Here is a 20,132-nt window from a genome sequence, read left to right on the forward strand (position 1 = left end):
GTAGCCTAGCGGTTAAAGCTTTCGCTCGTCACACCGAAGACCGGGTTCAATTCCCGACATGGGTACAAAGTGTTTAGCCCATTTCTGGTGTCCCCCGCCGTGATATTGCTGGAATATTGCTAAAAGCGGCGTAAAACCAAACTCACTCACTCACTCACTCTAATTCTTTCCGTAACTTACTTCAGGTACCCTTAGTAGTAAGACATCGAGGGTCATGTCCATGTCGATGAGGAGGTCGTCCAAGGTAGATGTCGTCCCTGCTAATCGCACCGGCCATGTTGGTGGGCCTGGAGGGTCAGTTGCCCACACAAGAACAGGCCGTAAGATCCTCACTGAGGAGGAACAGCTACAACACGACATCAAGATTCACCCGGAACTCCAGTCCACTCTTCAAGGATTCGACGACTTTCTAAATCTCCTTCAAGCTAAGAAGAGAGATAAGGGACAGATTTTTGAAGCCCTGTCAACAAACATAAGTAAAGCCTTTCAAACGTATTCATCAGACAGCATACGTGGAATCATGGGGAATTATCTGGCAGTTAAAGGGTTCGCAAAACGCATGTATGATCTGTATGAGTTTGCCATCGGCACGATTGACATTCTGACGTGTGATTTCATCCACAAGCACCAGGATGCTATCGAGGTGAAGCTGGTGATGGAGATGCGGAAGAGTCTGTGGACAGCCAGTGACAACAGTTGGTCTCTTGGGGAGAAGATTTCCCAGACAGGGTTGTTCAAGTACCTCCTAGCGGACGTGAAAGCCATCGGGAAGACCTTACCAGTCATATCGGTAACCTGTGTTTATATACTCTTATCATATAAATATACATTGTCAATGCAAGAGAGTAACCAGTCTAGATTATCCGCTGATTCCATTTGGCCAAAAGGCCAAAATAGCTTTGAAAATATATGAATGGAACACTGAGAATGAGTGATGACACCAGTTGTTCGCGAAAATGGTAAGCATGCCCTGCCCTCCCGGTAGCACCCGTCACTAACACAATTCGCATAAAAACAGGAAGTATTTATTGCCTGACGCCACACAGTCGTGCTCCTGTCATGCGACGACGGCCTGTAAACAAACCAGACAATCAGGTGATCGATGAACCAGAAAATCTAGTAACACGTTAGTGCATTTACTGATTTTTTAAACTAATAAAATGATATGTCAATTTTGATTTAAGTCTGCTGTGTGCAAGTGCAGAGATTCTCCTGCTTTAAATTTTAAAAAAAAGGTTTGAGAAAAATATTCGTTTTGCAACAGTGAGGGGGGCAGTTTTAATGTCCCGGCCTAAACATTTATTTTGTAGTTGACCCAGCTCAGCATAGTGACATATCACTTCTTATATGGGTACTTATAAATTACGATAAGATCATAATGATGACATCTTCATTCTGCTTTTATAAACATTAATCAATAATTATATCAATTCCAAAATGGTCGCCAACTGAAGCCACATAAACTCTGTAGACGAGTATGTACTTTCCAAGATATGTTTATCTGTTTGAGTATAGTCCTGCTTCGGTGTTTAAAAATGACCTGGTTTATCGGTTCTTTATATACTGTAAATCTTGAAATAAATGCGAGAGGAAAGTCAATTGCGAAAATGCGAATGGTCCTTGCTCGCATTAATTACATTTCGCATTTTTTGACTGTTGACAAGAGGACCTCGACTCGTATTACTTCAGATAAACGAACAGGTGATAACACATGGGTCAAACCAAGCCGGACATCGCAATCAGCTGCACGCACATTTTCTCCCAGATAAACCAGTGATTCATTTAAGAAATACCAAATTATATACCGTAAATGAATTTGTTGCAAATTTCTTACTTTCTTGCACAATTTAAAAAAAAAAATGTCAGTGGAGGTCGAATGGCTTTATATTATATGTCAGAAGGAAAATGTGCCGGCATCCGGATGCTCATGTAAATAAACATTGATGTTTGCAAAAACAAAAACCTGACAAATGACAATGCTTAATGTCCACAACACCCCCTCGGGGATTTCGTGTTAACGGTGTTTAGATGTGACACATAAACATAATAATAACATTGTTTTGAGATTAAACATCTCTGTGTTAGAGGTGAACGGCACGAGTTGTGTCATTATTGCGGTTCCTCGCGTGAAGTCTTGTACAGTTGAACTAAGCTCGTCTTGTATGCCTTGACTCACACGCGTGACTTTCACTGACTGGTCCAGCATTTTTCTGGGCTATATTGGGCACCTGTCAATCATCCAAGACAGGCTTGTGTCACGTGTGTGATTTATTGTTGTGATAATGCTGAAGTGGTATGGTACATGCAAAACATGTACATGCTCCCACCACTGGTATCTTGTTGTTAAAAGTTTATAAAGAAATTCAAAATTATGTACATATTTTATAGTTTTATACAACTTTCAGGTTGACTTAAGGTGAGCTAATAATCAAGTAAGTTGACAGGTTCATTATATGAACAATATAACTGAAATCTTCCCCTGTCACTTTGCCGTCTGAGTTATGTACGAGGCGCCTGTTTCACATTAAAGATTCAACATGTAAATAGGACTTACGTCCGAAAATAACTCATACAAACACTTGAATGGTGACATTTTAGTTACTCGTTCTGGTGTATACTTCATGTCTTCAACAACTTAACATCATGGCTACAAACCAGGATTAAGATAACGCCAGACTTTTTGTTTGGGTTTATGGATTTTGATAGTATAAAAAAATGGTCTGTAGGTCGAAAATTATTTAACGCACTCTACAGGAGTTTTGTAATTATCTTTGAGTTTGATTTGGATAGGTAAGTGATACAACAATCTTGGCCTGGTTGAGGTGCTTATAAATATTATATATCTTAAACCTCATTTATTGTCGAAGCGATCTTTACCGTCGCTGTAACAAGGCCTTTGTCTTTCAGAGTTGTTTTTGGAATTTACGATTTTTAAGATAGACGGATCCGTAAAACAAACAAAACCAGGCGATATACTTTTAACCTTTCTTGTGCAGGGTCATTTAGGACACATGCAGCCTTGCTTCAAGTCTGTACTGAAAGATAAGTCAATGGATGTGTTGTAATTCTATCTTCCTAATAGGCAAGTCCAGACATAGACAGACTCCAGTTCAAAGGGACCACTAGTTCTTACTATTAACATAATCTAGAAATTATTACTTAAACTAATAATTATTGCCCTAGACTTGTGCAAGTCTAGACATCGTGGTACGGATGACCGCGTGAAGATTCATGCCTGTGGCGGAACAGTTTGCACTTTGACCCCAGAAGCCGTTTCGACAAATAAAAAAACAACTGACGGGGTGGAATGAATAAATAGACACGCCCACCCTTTATCTGGAGTTGTAGATGGTAGCTGTGACACGAGAGTCGGGTTTTCATAGTTGGTCGTATAGAGCATGCAGGGTCATGTGAGATCAGAGTGACGCATTGAATGCACCTTTCATCAATAAATTGTTTGTGAAATGTTTGTGCATACTGGGCCGAGCGGTCTACATTACCGAACTGAATACATACGAACATAAGGTCGTGGCGGTGACGATAACGCAAGATGTCGTGAAATAAACACATTTTATTCCGATTGAAATAATGTTTAACTGAATGTACTAATAGCTAAAAGCAATATTATTCATCAATTTCAAACATTTCAAACATTTCAAACCATAAAACGTATGTTATTTACAAATGATTCAGTTGTGACAAGGCTTCAACCAACAAGGTGATTTTTTTGTTGAGACCAGATACTTGTTTTCAGTTACGGCTGCAAAACCAGATATGTATTTAATTAAAACTATTAACCTAATAATTCTCTTCTAAAAACATCTTGCAACAATGTAGTATCATTTTTTTATTCTAATGGAACAATTTATTTATTTCGATAAAATCTCAGACACGAGCATGTATGGGGAGACTGTAATCACGTGGTATGTCATGTGGTTGGTAGGATTTACTGTCACAGCCAAATGATCAGATTTCGATTTTGGGATGATTCCGAACTTTACGAACTATCTATATATAAACATGTTGGTACAATACAATTGACGATCACGCTATTTCATTGATGACAATAGTTTGGTCGACTTGTGGATGGAATGTTTCATGATATATTTTTGCATCCTTGTTTTGTTGTTTCAGAAGCATCTATGTCAAGAAACCTGTCATTAGTTACCTTTAACAGTCAACTGTGACCTTCATAGATGCAGTGAACGTCTAACACCTCCATCACTTCGGGCTTTCCTCCCACATCAAACTGACACACCGTCATAAAGCGGCGTTAAGTCCAACTCCGTCTCTATATAGAGACATGGTTTCACAAACACAATTAAGTAGAATCCCGTTTTGAATGTAGTCTGTATGTTGTAGGATGACGATCTTCCCTTTAACACCACTGCTGGCATCATGTACAACTGTGTAGTCTGTGTGTTGTAGGATGATGATCTTCCCTTTGACACCGCTGTTGGCATCATGTACAACTGTGTAGTCTGTATGTTGTAGGATGACGATCTTCCCTTTGACACTGCTGTTGGCATCATGTACAACTGTGTAGTCTGTATGTTGTAGGATGACGGTCTTCCCTTTGACACCTCTGTTGGCATCATGTACAACTGTGTAGTCTGTATGTTGTAGAATGACGGTCTTCCCTTTGACACTGCTGTTGGCATCATGTACAACTGTGTAGTCTGTATGTTGTAGGATGACGATCTCCCCTTTGACACCTCTGTTGGCATCATGTACAACTGTGTAGTCTGTATGTTGTAGGATGACGATCTGTATGTTGTAGGATGACGATCTTCCCTTTGACACCGCTGTTGGCATCATGTACAACTGTGTAGTCTGTATGTTGTAGGATGACGATCTCCCCTTTGACACCGCTTTGACACCATGTACAACTGTGTAGTCTGTATGTTGTAGGATGACGATCTCCCCTTTGACACCGCTGTTGGCATCATGTACAACTGTGTAGTCTGTATGTTGTAGGATGACGATCTGTATGTTGTAGGATGACGATCTCCCCCTTGACACCGCTGTTGGCATCATGTACAACTGTGTAGTCTGTATGTTGTAGGATGACGATCTGTATGTTGTAGGATGACGATCTTCCCATTGACACCGCTGTTGGCATCATGTACAACTGTGTAGTCTGTATGTTGTAGGATGGCGATCACCCCTTTGACACCGCTGTTGGCATCATGTTCAACTGTGTAGTCTGTATGTTGTAGGATGACGATCTGTATGTTGTAGGATGACGATCTCCCCTTTGACACCGCTGTTGGCATCATGTTCAACTGTGTAGTCTGTATGTTGTAGGATGACGATCTGTATGTTGTAGGATGACGATCTCCCCTTTGACACCGCTGTTGGCATCATGTACAACTGTGTAGTCTGTATGTTGTAGGATGACGATCTGTATGTTGTAGGATGACGATCTCCCCTTTGACACCGCTGTTGGCATCATGTACAACTGTGTAGTCTGTATGTTGTAGGATGACGATCTGTATGTTGTAGGATGACGATCTTCCCATTGACACCGCTGTTGGCATCATGTACAACTGTGTAGTCTGTATGTTGTAGGATGGCGATCACCCCTTTGACACCGCTGTTGGCATCATGTTCAACTGTGTAGTCTGTATGTTGTAGGATGACGATCTGTATGTTGTAGGATGACGATCTCCCCTTTGACACCGCTGTTGGCATCATGTATAACTGTGCCCAGAACCACGCGACCAGACAAAAGTACAGAGATCTGAATGCAGTTGACACCCTCCTACCCTTCCTTAAAGCTAAGTCAACAAGTAAGTCTATCTACACTCCCGTGTTTCTGCATAGTACTGGAACTACGAAACATTGCCGATTATCTGGTCATTTGGGATCAAGGGAGTAATAATTCTGAATCTGAGTCTCTGATTTTTCTATGTAAACTGAGGGACAAAAGAAAATATACTGAGTTTGTCTTTATGTAACTGGAAATTGAAAGAAGTGTTGTTAAATTTGACTTTGTCTATATAAGAAACACTCATTCCTGCAAGTTTATTAAAAGTAATCCATTTCTGGGTGATTTCGTGTAAAAATAAATTGGTTCCATGAAGACTGGGGTAAGAAATGAATTTGCAACCAAATGTCCCCTTACTATGTTTGAAATGTAAATATGTGCCAAAAATATCCCAAATATATTGATTTTCCAAGATAAGCAGGTGTGTATTGTCCGAATTGTTTATTATATTTTGAAAATTAAAACCACGTAGAAATAGTCTTTAAGGTGCTAACTAAGCCCCTATACAATTCACGTTTTGGATATCATAGCGCTAACTTAAGATATTTTCAGTTGTAAATCAAACATATGATAAAATCAACTGAGAGGTATAGTCTCTTTTGCCTTTCTGTTGATTAAATGGAGTTATATCACATCCTATTTATTTCAGCCACTTTGACAAATATGCTAATTTGTTTCATATGATCAATGAACTATGAGTGACGCTAACCTGCAAAAATCAGCTGGTAATTTCAAACACTAAAACTACCGTCAAAGTTTTTATACATGTTTGTTTGTTTGTTTGTTGTTTAACGCCCCACTGGAAACTATTCCAGGCATATGACGGCGGTTTGTAATACTCGAGTCTAGAACAGACAATCCAGTGATTGATATCACGAGCATTGATCCACGCAATTGGGATAGGATGACATGCATCAACCAAGTTAGTGAGCCTGCCGATCCCGTTTGTCGCCTCTTACGACAAGCATAGTTGCCTTTTACGGCAAGCATGGGTTGCTGAAGACCTATTCTTACCCGGATCTTTACAAGTAGTTTATCTCTTTGGCAGAAGTGAAACTCACGACTCTGTTGGTGTTAACCCACATCGTGGACGAGGCGAAAAACAAAGTCCTTTCAGCAGACGTTAGTGTGTTCGATTTCCTCATCGACATGATCAAGAAGGCTTGGGAGGATCCCCATCATCGCTGTATCCAGGGGACCACTTTCTTCAGCGCCCGGGAACTGCTGAACGGGCTGACAGCCTTGGCCAAGAATGACGACAACAAGCGCCTTCTGATGGAGAAGGGGGTTTTGAAAACCCTAAAAACAATCCTTAAAGGGGGATCAGAGGTGGAGCAGGAGGAGGCTATAGGATGTATCAGGGAACTCTCCTTTAATGACCAAAACAAAAGTATTCTTAACGTAAGTATGCTAAGTATATATATATATATATGGGTGGTACGCCTGGGGGAGGTTGATCATGGAACTTTCGAACAAAAATAATCCAATCAAAATGACACAATTAATCTTTTCCTTAAGAAATGAACAGCCGTGTCTGTTTTATGCCACTTAGTATGTTATTATTCACATAGCTGAAAAACCCGAAGTCAATGGTAATAGCTGCAAGTATGTATCAACACACTAAAACGAACCATGATTCAACCACATTACCAGTCAGTGTCCAAAGGCTGTAATTAATTCGATGTATGAAAAGTGTCTCTGTATAATTGGGGCAATTCTTACCTGATACATAAAATATAAAAACAGTAATACCTACAGACTATATTACTTGAATCAAACTTTGGCTTCTTTGTCTCCTTGTTGGTTAACCTCAATCCGGAACAGAATTTACTAGTTTCACTAGTTCATGTGACTTTACATTACACGACACAATTGGCGGCAGTCGTGGCACGTACACCGTATCAAATTGTATACCTCATTTCTATTAACTACAAAAGAACCTACACGAATACTATGCTGAGGGATATGCAGTTAACCAAGATTTCATGAAATACGACTATTCACAAGTTGCTGAATGTCTACGTTTTCTTTCATAGGATAATACAAATTGAGTTATCTTCCCCTAGGCCGACGAAGGTGTGATGGATGTACTGAAGGAGAAGGAAGCGTCTGGTAACGCACACATCGCCAAGGCTGCCCAGTTCACTCGATGGGGCCTTGCCACCAAGAAAATTCAAGAATCCAGTAGGTTCCAGAATGTTTATCGTTCGAAATGTAGCTATATTAAGTCATGACCGCCTCTTTCTCTCATATAATACTATGCATGGAATGCGTACTGGACATACGACCTTTAGGGTATATATAATATCAAGATACATGCGCAACTTGAGAGAACAGGCAGTTACATAGTCTGTATAGAGATGAAAACAAATTTCATTCAGCCTCTAATACGGAACGTCTTTCAAATTTAACAAGATTTTGTTCATCCAAAGATTGTACGAAACAACGCTGATCCCCTAAAATACGCTTGCCGCCTTGAACAACGAAATTGGATTTTCTGGCGTTTTGTTTCAAAAATAATTTCTTACATCTTAGTCCAATGGCGTCTTTATTCCATATCGTCATTGAATAACTCCATACTTTCGCTCATGACCACTTACACGCGTTTGCAAAAAAACACTAAGGCTGAGACTATCAAATGGTAAAGATACAAGGTGTTTGCGAAAAGGTTAGCATATATCCTGCCCCACCGGTGGTGCCCATCACAAACAAAGGCAAGTCCACTGTTTACCTGAACAAACACGGGGACATGTATTTCAAGTCAAGATGGCGTCAAATCTGGAAATTTCTCAACATGTCTACCATAACACCTTTTGAAAACTTTACGGAAGCATTGAACGTTGTAACCCTGATTAAACTCGTTCCATGTAACGCGAACCTTCCTTTGACAAGATGTGATTTGAAAGTCATTGTAAAGACACCTGTTTCTCTCAAGACTTATATTGACATTTTCCATCAAAACAAAGCTTGTCACCAAGTTTTGAATCAATTATGTATTCGAAGTGACTACATTAGTTCATGATGTTGATGTTAAATTTCAGATATTCGGCGCAGACAATCATCGATGTCGATGACCGCGATACAACCCAAATCTGGTCACGTGATGTTGAGTTACTCCTGGTCCAATCAGAAAACCGTAATAGAAGTATGTTATTCATGTTATGTGTACAAATATTATTACATTGGAATTTCGATAATTTCAAACGACCTTATTCTCCACTTCTACCGTGAAACAAATCCTCGATTATCCTGTGTTTTATATCTCAGTTCCCAAGTCCATACCGAATGCCCTGAACCCATTGGCTGGTGCAAATGACATAGCCCTGAAACTAGCCGTCCAAATTATATGTTGCCTCAAGACCGAGACAAAGGGGATCCACCAGTACTCGATTCTAGTGGGAACTCCTGGTCGCTTGGACTGTCCCATTTATATATGGTAAGATGGCGAATAGGTCCATGGGTATTTATCACAATAAAACGAATATTAAGTACACCGGACAATCAAAGATGTGTGAATTATTGAATATTTGTTCTCTCAGACAGGACATTATCTCCCAGTAACAAAGAACAAAGAAGGCAATTAAGTCAAAACATTTTGAGCCTGACATATATAGAACTGGAATATTATCAAAAGATTCAATTATTTATCAACATAATCCCAAGCAGTTCATCCCTGTTTTGTAGAAGGTCAAATCGTGTTCTGACAAACGGCCCTCCACCGGAGCAACTAATTCTTGGTCCTTGTTAAATATCTGACCATGAACGTGTTTTGTCAATTTGAAAACAGGTGAGAGGGACTGGGGCCCAGATGGGGATAGAGAAGAATCTCATTTCCTTACATCAACTGTGGACTGGTGTGAACAGGTACATTGTCCTGATGGAGGCGAACCCCATGTCCACGTTTGCCCAGACGCGCGCCTTTGATGATTTGCGCGATCCTTTCAATAAGCCTTCGATAATATTCACTATTCATCATTGCTCCACATGGTACATGATCGATGTGTATAATGCCTTCGAGAAAGCGGTGCCCAAAAGAGGTTGACCATAACTGTTTTAGTGGATCTGGTCGCTTTCAACGTCTTGGTCATTGTGAGACCCAAAGTGGTTCCACTCCATGGGTTCTTCTCTACTCTCGCTATCTTCCTGCTGGATCCAGGTCTCATCACCTGTGACTAGCATTCAAATGAAAACCAGGCTTGCAACAATATCTGTTTACAGGACATTAGAGGTAGTGAACCGCATGGCCTTCATCCGATAGCATTCTAGGAACACATTAGGAACAAACCTTTGACATATGTAGATGTTTATAAAGGATTGTTTCTATTAACCCATTCGAGAAGCATATGGTCTCCTCTAACTCATGGGGTATAATTCTCATATTGTTCCGGACCAGGTTGTCGATGGCATCCCTGTTTTCTTCTGCTGCTAGTGCAAGAGGCAGGTCCATCTTACCATGTCTCCCCGCACTCACACTGAAATTCCTGCCCTCAACGTTTGATTTGGCATAGGATGGGTCTGCCGCCCATGAACGCCATGTAACCTTTCGTTAATATTCTTTGGGCGATTGACCTTCTAAGGTTACATTCATTTTTGTTCATGCTGAAGAGTATGATACCTCGAAGTCAATCATAAACACTTCGCTGGACTAAATCACACCCAATTGTGAATTTTGACTCTGCAAATACTACTTTATGTCACACGTGAGCAGAACAACAGACTAGATATGACAGGCTCAAAACTTTCTTATAGGCTTCGTATGATACCATCCGAAACCAATTTTAAAGAGGAAACCCAATGGGTGAAACAACAAACATGAATACCAATGCCTCCAATCTGTTCTTACTTACCGACAAGATGGTCGTGTCGGATCACTAGCCCCAAAATTCCCAGTCAAGAAAATAGCTCCATTCTGTTACCAAAACATGACCAAACCCAAGTACCAGGCACAGTGATTCTGTACTGTTTCTTTGTTGATTGCTTTGTCCCGAGATGGCTTCAAAGTCTGTCGAGCTAACTCGTATATTCGACATGTGTCATATATCCTCAACTAATCATTTTCGGATCCTGGCACTACTAAGGGATGCAGCTCTGAATAATACCCCAGAAGACAGTTCAGTCCACGCCTTCTCAGAAGGTAGCTAGAAGTACAAACTTTATTTTGGTTCAGCATATGCTCATAGGTATATTGTCTCCAGAAATATAGGCCTTTTTATACTTTAGCCATAGGTCTGTACTCCATTATGTTAACAATTCAAACCTTAAACAAACTTAAAAGGATAGTTGCCAGGAGCATGTATCTGTCCGATACAGTTCCTTTCTAAATCTGTACAAACAACGGCATGAAATACTTTGGAATCACATCCGGTACAGAATGTTTTGTCAACTGAACGCCAGGTCTATGATCGACTGAAGAGTGAGGGATTTCGGCTCTGGATTGACATTGATGACATGGCCGGCAGCACGCTGGGGGCGATGGCGAACGCCGTGGAGAAGGCCAGTGCTGTTATTTTGTTTGTGTCGGAGTCATACTTTGAATCGCAGAATTGTAGGCAAGGTTGGTTAAACTAGATATGGTTATGTGAGTGAGTGACTGAATGAGGTTGGTGTAACGCTCTTTTGACGATATTCCAGTTATATCATGGTGTGACAGCTTAATGTGGGAGGAAAGTCCGAAGTGATGCAGGTCTTACCTGACAAACCTAGAAATACATTCGGGACGAACCGGGATTCGAACCTACAAATATAGGTTTCTGGCGGTTCGAGGATAGATATGGCTATATATGGCCTGACCGCCCGATCCCGTTCGTCGACTCTCACGGCAAGCATGGGATGCTGAAGGCCCTTTTTCACGACGGTTTTATGTGGGCTTTAACATGCATTCACAACTTGTATCAATAGTATATATATATATATATCTATATATATCTATATATATCTATCTCTCTCTCTCTCTCTCTCTCTCTCTCTCTCTCTCTCTCTCTCTATATATATATATATATATATATATATATATATATATATGGTCTTCAGCACAATCACTGAATTGTCTGATCCAGACTCGACTTCTGATTACGCTGTGGAGATTATACTTAATAGATTATATATTTGCGATGACAAATGCATAATTTAAACATAGGAACAAACAATTAGCGTCCTCCTAGTATTGAGACTACCACGCTAGGATTCTACACTGGTGCTTGTTGCAGAGGCGGAGTACACGTACAAGCTGAAGAAGACGATGGTGCCTGTGCTGCTGCAGGGGGGGTACCAACCTACAAGCTGGCTGGGGATCATTCTGGGGACGAAGTTGTACTTTGACATGAGTCCTGGGAAAGACTTTGGCGCCAAGATGAAAGAACTCGTGAAAGAGCTCGGGGAAAATGGCCGAATTACAGAGGAGGAAGAGAAGGTACAGTTATATGCTCTGTCGATTTGTTATTCCAGTATCCCATGAATTCATACGTATTGGTTCCTGCTTGAGCGGAGGGGCTTATAGCAGAGGAGGTCGGTTCCTGCTTGAGCGGAGGGGCATTATAGCAGAGGAGGTCGGTTCCTGCTTGAGCGGAGGGGCTTATAGCAGAGGAGGTCGGTTCCTGCTTGAGCGGAGGGGCTTATAGCAGAGGAGGTCGGTTCCTGCTTGAGCGGAGGGGCTTATAGCAGAGGAGGTAGGTTCCTGCTTGAGCGGAGGGGTTTATAGCAGGGGAGGTAGGTTCCTGCTTGAGCGGAGGGGCTTATAGCAGAGGAGGTCGGTTCTTGCTTGAGCGGAGGGGCTTATAGCAGAGGAGGAAGGTTCATGCTTGAGCGGAGGGGCTTACAGCAGAGGAGGTCGGTTCCTGCTTGAGCGGAGGGGCTTAAGCCAGAGGAGGTAGGTTCCTGCTTGAGCGGAGGGGCTTATAACAGAGGAGGTCGGTTCCTGCTTGAGCAGAGGGGCTTATAGCAGAGGAGGTAGGTTCCTGCTTGAGCGGAGGGGTTTATAGCAGAGGAAGGAGGTTCCTGCTTGAGCGGAGGGGTTTATAGCAGAGGAGGTAGGTTCCTGCTTGAGCGGAGGGGCTTATAGCAGAGGAGGTCGGTTCCTGCTTGAGCGGAGGGGCTTATAGCAGAGGAGGTAGGTTCCTGCTTGAGCGGAGGGGTTTATAGCAGGGGAGGTAGGTTCCTGCTTGAGCGGAGGGGCTTATAGCAGAGGAGGTCGGTTCTTGCTTGAGCGGAGGGGCTTATAGCAGAGGAGGAAGGTTCATGCTTGAGCGGAGGGGCTTATAGCAGAGGAGCTATGTTCCTGCTTGAGCGGAGGGGCTTACAGCAGAGGAGGTCGGTTCATGCTTGAGCGGAGGGGCTTATACCAGAGGAAGGAGGTTCCTGCTTGAGCGGAGGGGCTTATAGCAGAGGAGGTCGGTTCATGCTAGGGTAGACTGATTCAAGCGTGTTAGAATAGATGGGTTCGTGCCAGAATAGATGGGTGTCATGTTACTGCTTGACTCCTGACAGTGACTACACCAGCACTGTCATTTTACAGCTCGACTCCTGACAGTGATTATGGCAGCTCTGTCATGTTACTGCTTGACTCCTGACAGTGACTACAGTAATGCTGTCATGTTACTGCCTGACTCCTGACAGTGACTACTGCAGCTCTGTCCTCTTACTGCTTGACTCCTGACAGTGACTACAGCAGCTCTGTCATGTTACTGCTTGACTCCTGACAGTGACTACAGCAGCTCTGTCATGTTACTGCTGGACTCCTGACAGTGACTACAGCGGCTCTGTCATGTTACTGCTTGACTCCTGACGGTGACTACAGCAGCTCTGTCATGTTACTGCTGGACTCCTGACAGTGACTACACCAGCTCTGTCATGTTACTGCTTGACTCCTGACAGTGACTACTGCAGCTCTGTCATGTTACTGCTTGACCCCTGAAAGTGACTACAGCAGCTCTGTCATGTTACTGCTTGACTCCTGACAGTGACTACACCAGCTCTGTCATGTTACTGCTTGACTCCTGTCAGTGACTACATCAGCGCTGTCATGTTACTGCTTGACCCCTGACAGTGACTACACCAGCTCAGTCATGTTACTGCTTGACTCCTGACGGTGACTACTGCAGCTCAGTCATGTTACTGCTTGACCCCTGACAGTGACTACAGCAGCTGTGTCATGTTACTGCTTGACTCCTGTCAGTGACTACATCAGCACTGTCATGTTACTGCTTGACCCCTGACGGTGACTACACCAGCTCAGTGTTGTTACTGCCCGACTCCTGACAATGACTACTGCAGCTCTGTCATGTTACTGCTTGACCCCTGACAGTGACTACTGCAGCTCTGTCATGTTACTGCTTGACTCCTGAGACTGATTACACCAGCTCTGTCATGTTCATGCTCCACTCCTGAGAGTGACTACAACAGCACTGTCATGTTACTGCTTGACTACTGACAGTGACTACACCAGCTCTGTCATGTTACTGTTTGACTCCTGACAGTGACTACATCAGCACTGTCATGTTACTGCTTGACTACTGACAGTGACTACTGCAGCTCTGTCATGTTACTGCTTGACTCCTGACAGTGACTACACCAGCTCTGTCATGTTACTGCTGGACACCTGACGGAGACTACTGCAGCTGTGTCATGTTACTGCCTGACTCCTGACGGAGACTACTGCAGCTCAGTCATGTTACTGCCTGACCCCTGACGGTGACTACTGCAGCTCTGTCATGTTACTGCTTGACCCCTGACGGAGACAACTGCAGCTCTGTCATTTACTGCCTGACTCCTGACGGTGACTACACCAGCTCTGTCATGTTACTGCTTGAGTCCTGACAGTGACTACTGCAGCTCTGTCATGTTACTGCCTGACTCCTGACAGTGACTACTGCAGCTCTGTCATTTACTGCCTGACTCCTGACAGTGACTACTGCAGCTCTGTCATGTTACTGCCTGACTCCTGACGGTGACTACAGCAGCTCTGGCATGTTACTGCTTGACTACTGACAGTGACTACACAAGCTCTGTCATTTTACTGCTTGACTCCTGACGGAGACTACAACAGCTCAGTCATGTTACTGCTTGACTCCTGACGGTGACTACACCAGCTCAGTGTTGTTACTGCCTGACTCCTGACAGTGACTACTGCAGCTCAGTCATGTTACTGCTTGACTCCTGACAGTGACTACACCAGCTCAGTGTTGTTACTGCCTGACTCCTGACAGTGACTACTGCAGCTCTGTCATGTTACTGCTTGACTCCTGAGACTGATTACACCAGCTATGTCATGTTCATGCTCCACTCCTGAGAGTGACTACAACAGCTCTGTCATGTTACTGCTCCACTCCTGAGACTGACTACAACAGCTCTGTCATATAACTGCTTGACTCCTGAGAGACACTGGCTCTGACATGTTACGGCTTGACTGTTTCCACCGTCTTGTTTCAGCTGCAGGATGTTACTGACGCCGCCTCAAAATCGTCAATGGCGGTCGTCGCGCGTGGAGGAGGAGGAGGAGAAAGGGTGGCCGGGTGGACCAACAAAGATGTCACTGAGTGGTTGAAAAACATCGGCATGTACAGGTAGGTCCTGAGTGGGCGGACATAGACAACAGTCATACTGTCTGCGTTACGTTTCAACAGACTTCGACCCTTTGAGACGACACTCCCGTGATTATACGGCACTTCATGCGACAGACCAGATATTGTGGTGGGTTGTCAGTTAGATGTTCTTGACGATCAAAGACAGCTGAAAGGTAGTGCGTAGAAATGTAGTCCTAAATATAACCATACTAAACATTAACATAACGATTTGGGATATATACGAGACTCTTGCTACATGTAGAGGTGCTTCATATGAGTAGTGAGTGAGTGAGTTGGGTTTAACGCCGCTTTTAACAGTAATCCAGTTATATCGCGGCGTGACAGCTTAATGTGGGAGGAAAGCCCGAAGTGTTGCAGGTCTCAGACGTTAACCACTTCGGTGAAACCCACGAGCACGGGTATGGTGCTGACAAACCTAGAAACATAGTCGGGGCGAACCGGGATTCGAACCCACAATCATAGGATCATAGGTTTCTGGCGTGCCAAGGGAAGCAACTCTGCACAGCGAATTGCGGCGCCTTAGACGACTGGGCCACCCATACCCCCCTTCATGTGAGTAGAAATGTAGTCCTGAATATAAACATGCTAAACATTAACATAACGTTTTGGGATATATACGAGACTCGTGCTACATGTAGAGGAGCTTCGTGTGAGTAATATGTGCCTAGCTGCCATACTGTGGACTTCCCAGACTCCTAATCAATAGACAGACCCTGCACGGATACTTCACTGAAAGTGGGGATATCATGAAGTGATATACTTCCAAAGTAATGAAGAACAGGATTATATCCCTTCAGACAGACCAATCTGCCCTGAAATGATAATAGTTAGACTTTTTTTGTATTTTAAAGAAACTAATATATAAACACCATTTACAAAAGTATTTAGTAACACGTGACAATTCATTAATCATACTTAGTTTTGAAAGATGAAAAGCTTGAAAGCTCTTCAACGCTTCCTGCTTCTCGTGTTGAGTTTTCAAGTTTCCCCCAAAAAAATATTTTCGGAAGTGAAAAGCGGTGTAGGAAGCGGTGTTGAGCTTTCAAGGTTTCCGTCTTTCAAAAATTAAGTTTGAAAGATGAATAGTCAAGAGTTTTACCTACTATGCCTAACAAGCCTTGTAACAGAAAAGTGTAGAAATGATTTTAGCTATTGCTTTGTTCAAGAATGGGCACTTTCTAAAAGTTTTATATGGCGGCAGTCAACTGGACATTATGTTTATCTTGGCATTGTTCTACCTGTATGTCTCCAGTTGCTGCAACACTCGCCACTTTACAGGGAGCCTGCTTCAAGATAATATGCGTAATATCTGCTTGTGTAATACAGAATCTAAACGTGATCATCTGTTGCATTACCACAGCTCTTCTCCCTTGAGGTCGCTGACAGGGCAGGAGCTGATGTTCCTACAACATCTCTTAAACAAGGTGGGTATATATACGTATGCAGGGTAGATTGAGGAAGTCGTATATACACGTGTAGGGTAGATTGAGGAAGTCGTATATACATGTGTAGGGTAGATTGAGGAAGTCGTATATACATGTGTAGGGTAGATTGAGGAAGTCGTATATACATGTGTAGGGTAGATTGAGGAAGTCGTATATACATGTGTAGGGTAGATTGACAGTGGGTATATACGTATGCAGGGTAGATTGAGGAAGTCGTATATACATGTGTAGGGTAGATTGAGGAAGTCGTATATACATGTGTAGGGTAGATTGACAGTGGGTATATACGTATGCAGGGTAGATTGAGGAAGTCGTATATACATGTGTAGGGTAGATTGACAGTGGGTATATACGTATGCAGGGTAGATTGAGGAAGTCGTATATACATGTGTAGGGCAGATTGACAGTGGGTATATACGTATGCAGGGTAGATTGAGGAAGTCATATATACATGTGTAGGGTAGATTGACAGTGGGTATATACGTATGCAGGGTAGATTGAGGAAGTCGTATATACATGTGTAGGGTAGATTGAGGAAGTCGTATATACATGTGTAGGGTAGATTGACAGTGGGTATATTCGTGTGTAGGGTAGATTGAGGAAGTCGTATATACATGTGTAGGGTAGATTGAGGAAGTCGTATATACATGTGTAGGGTAGATTGACAGTGGGTATATTCGTGTGTAGGGTAGATTGAGGAAGTCGTATATACATGTGTAGGGTAGATTGAGGAAGTCGTAAATACATGTGTAGGGTAGGTTGACAGTGGGTATATACGTGTGTAAGGTAGATAGACAGGTGGGTATATATATGTATGCAGGGTAGATTGAGGAAGTCGTATATACATGTGTAGGGTAGATTGACGGTGGGTATATACGTGTGTAGGGTAGATAGACAGGTGGGTATATATATGTATGCAGGGTAGATTGAGGAAGTCGTATATACATGTGTAGGGTAGATTGACGGTGGGTATATACGTGTGTAGGGTAGATAGACAAGTGGGTATATATATGTATGCAGGGTAGATTGAGGAAGTCGTATATACATGTGTAGGGTAGATTGACAGTGGGTATATACGCGTGTAGGGTAGACTGACAGGTGGGTATATACATGTGTAGGGTAGATTGACAGGTAGGTTTATACATTGACAATTTAAATTATAAGCTTTTACAAATTTCCAATTTTGGTGAGCTGTTGCAGGTGAAAAGTCAGTCTGATATGTTTCAGGCCCCGGAGTTCTACTACGGCTACTTAGAGAGAAACATGAAACTGAAGACTCTCAAGGAACTCATGACGTTCACAAACGCTCTGACGTTGCTATGAGAAACGCTGACTGTAAGATGCAGACAGTACTGGTTAACTCAGTAGATACAAGATGTTTATTTCTTTATATATGTTACTCAAACCAAGTTAAAACACACCCACCATTGGGAGGTTGCGTGTTGCAATACCCGCCAGCAATGACAGAAGTGGAGGTTTCAGATACGGCTTTAGGTCGTGAACAATCATAGACAGACAACGAATGACGAATGTGTATGATGATGTTTGATAAAGCAAGCGAACTATCACCTTTTATACGAATAGAAATGCATAGAACCTGTCCATGTACTTTGTATACGGTGTCAAATATTCATGTCATTATCAATGGATGTCTGTGTACGAATATATTATTTAGTTCATATAAAATTATCTAAATTTGGCAAAATACAATATACATTCCCATGAAGTGTCCCTCCTATTATTTTCCGAATGAGATATGCTGGCATGCCTTAGTTTATTTCGATATGGTTTATGATTATACAGCAAACTACGGTTAAAACAAATTCAAAGAGACGGCCAATTATAATTCGTTATAACCGTAGTTCGTCGCAAACATATATACAGCAAATGGTATATATATATATAATTAAGATATCATAGATCACAATTGCAGGCATTGTATTCGAAACTTGTGTTGACAGAGAATATCCCAATACGGGGCGCGTCATGTAATATAAGTAATATATACTGTAAACTACGGTTATAACGAACATGCTTATAACAAACTGACGGATATAACGAATTATTTGTTTGGTCCCGATCATTTGCTGTATATACGCTTGTGATATATACATTATATGAAACGTCAACGCCAGGGAATAACCTGTCTGGATTATCTGACTAAATAAATTCGTTTGGGCATAAAAGGCAAAATAGCGGTGAACTTTATATGATAGATCACTGAAAACCAAGAAGGATTAATGGTTGCTTGTACTTGTACTTGCCGATTTATAGTGCTAGCTCACTAAGAAATCATGCCACAGTTTAACATGAATACCGTGACCAGTCTATGTTGTATCCCCATAATACCGAGAGTTAGGCAGGTCAACAACAAGTACCATCTTTTTACGTCTTTCACTATGATCGAGCTACATTCCTCTCTCCGGGCAGACGCTCTGTCCACTAGACCTCAGAGGCGGGCCTGCACATCCAGAGATCGAAGATCGAGTTAAAAATTATTCTTTTCCTTAAAATATATTTGTAAGCAGTTTAGTTCTCACGATCATCAAGCCAGAGGTGTTGCATGGGCTGCATCCTTATGTAAAAATACCATCATCTCAATGTGAGTGAGTGAGTTGGGTTTAACGACGCTTTTAGCAATATTCCAGCAATGTCACGGCCGGGGACACCAGAAATTGGCTTCACACATTGTACCCATGTCGGGAATCGAACCCGGGTCTTCAGCGTGACGAGCGAACGCTTTAACCCCTACCCGACCGCCCCCTCATCTCAATGAACACTGATACTTGTGTTGATGTTATCAAGTATACAGTCTCACAATACATTGTCATTCTTGTTACTGTACAGGTAACAACCAACTGTCAAGATAGATCAGGATAGTTTAAGGTTCTCATAAATATTCATATTTTTAAACAGAGGGTCACAGTGACGTGACGAAAATGTTATGAAACTGGAACAAATGTTGTTGTAACCCTTGTTATTACGTCAATGATTTGCAGTTTTTTACGACATTGAGAAACGAAATTGAAAGGGTTAAACAGACGATGCTGCTTATATTACCTTATGCTTACATGCGTCACAGTGGCGCTCAATTGACTGCGCAAAAGATGGTCAACAATTGTCGAATACACAATATACACAAAATATCCTTGTAGTCATCAATGTCATTCCCTTTCCAGTCATTGAAAGTTGTATTTCTCTGGAGATTCTTACATCCGGCAAGCGTCCCCATGCTTTAACTATTTCACTACAGAACACATCTATACTTTATTACACAGCACACGTGGGTAGGGCAAACTTTATTCAATAATAAGTGTAAATAATGATAGTTCAATTTTT

General features: G+C 42.2%; 1 protein-coding gene across 1 annotated transcript; it reads left to right on the forward strand.

The window, feature by feature from the left end:
- The first annotated feature begins 214 nt into the window (after positions 1 to 214).
- LOC139459255 (uncharacterized) lies at positions 215 to 18,116 on the forward strand. The gene is made up of 10 exons (XM_071240706.1): positions 215 to 790; positions 5,660 to 5,792; positions 6,819 to 7,171; positions 7,837 to 7,954; positions 8,812 to 8,915; positions 11,165 to 11,324; positions 11,977 to 12,179; positions 15,194 to 15,327; positions 16,709 to 16,772; positions 18,021 to 18,116. Exons 1-10 carry the CDS (start codon positions 215 to 217, stop codon positions 18,114 to 18,116), a joined length of 1,941 nt encoding a protein of 646 aa, XP_071096807.1.
- The last annotated feature ends 2,016 nt before the right edge of the window (positions 18,117 to 20,132 follow it).

Source organism: Haliotis cracherodii, unplaced genomic scaffold (assembly GCF_022045235.1).
Source record: "Haliotis cracherodii isolate W230 unplaced genomic scaffold, xgHalCrac1.p SCAF_1, whole genome shotgun sequence".
NCBI lineage: Eukaryota > Metazoa > Mollusca > Gastropoda > Lepetellida > Haliotidae > Haliotis > Haliotis cracherodii.

Coding starts and splice junctions, on each gene's coding strand:
- LOC139459255 (XM_071240706.1), top strand. CDS start 215: ATGTCCATGTCGATGAGGAGGTCGTCCAAGGTAGATGTCGTCCCTGCT. Junction 7,172..7,836: donor AAAACAAAAGTATTCTTAAC/GTAAGTATGCTA, acceptor ATCTTCCCCTAG/GCCGACGAAGGTGTGATGGA. Junction 12,180..15,193: donor TTACAGAGGAGGAAGAGAAG/GTACAGTTATAT, acceptor GTCTTGTTTCAG/CTGCAGGATGTTACTGACGC.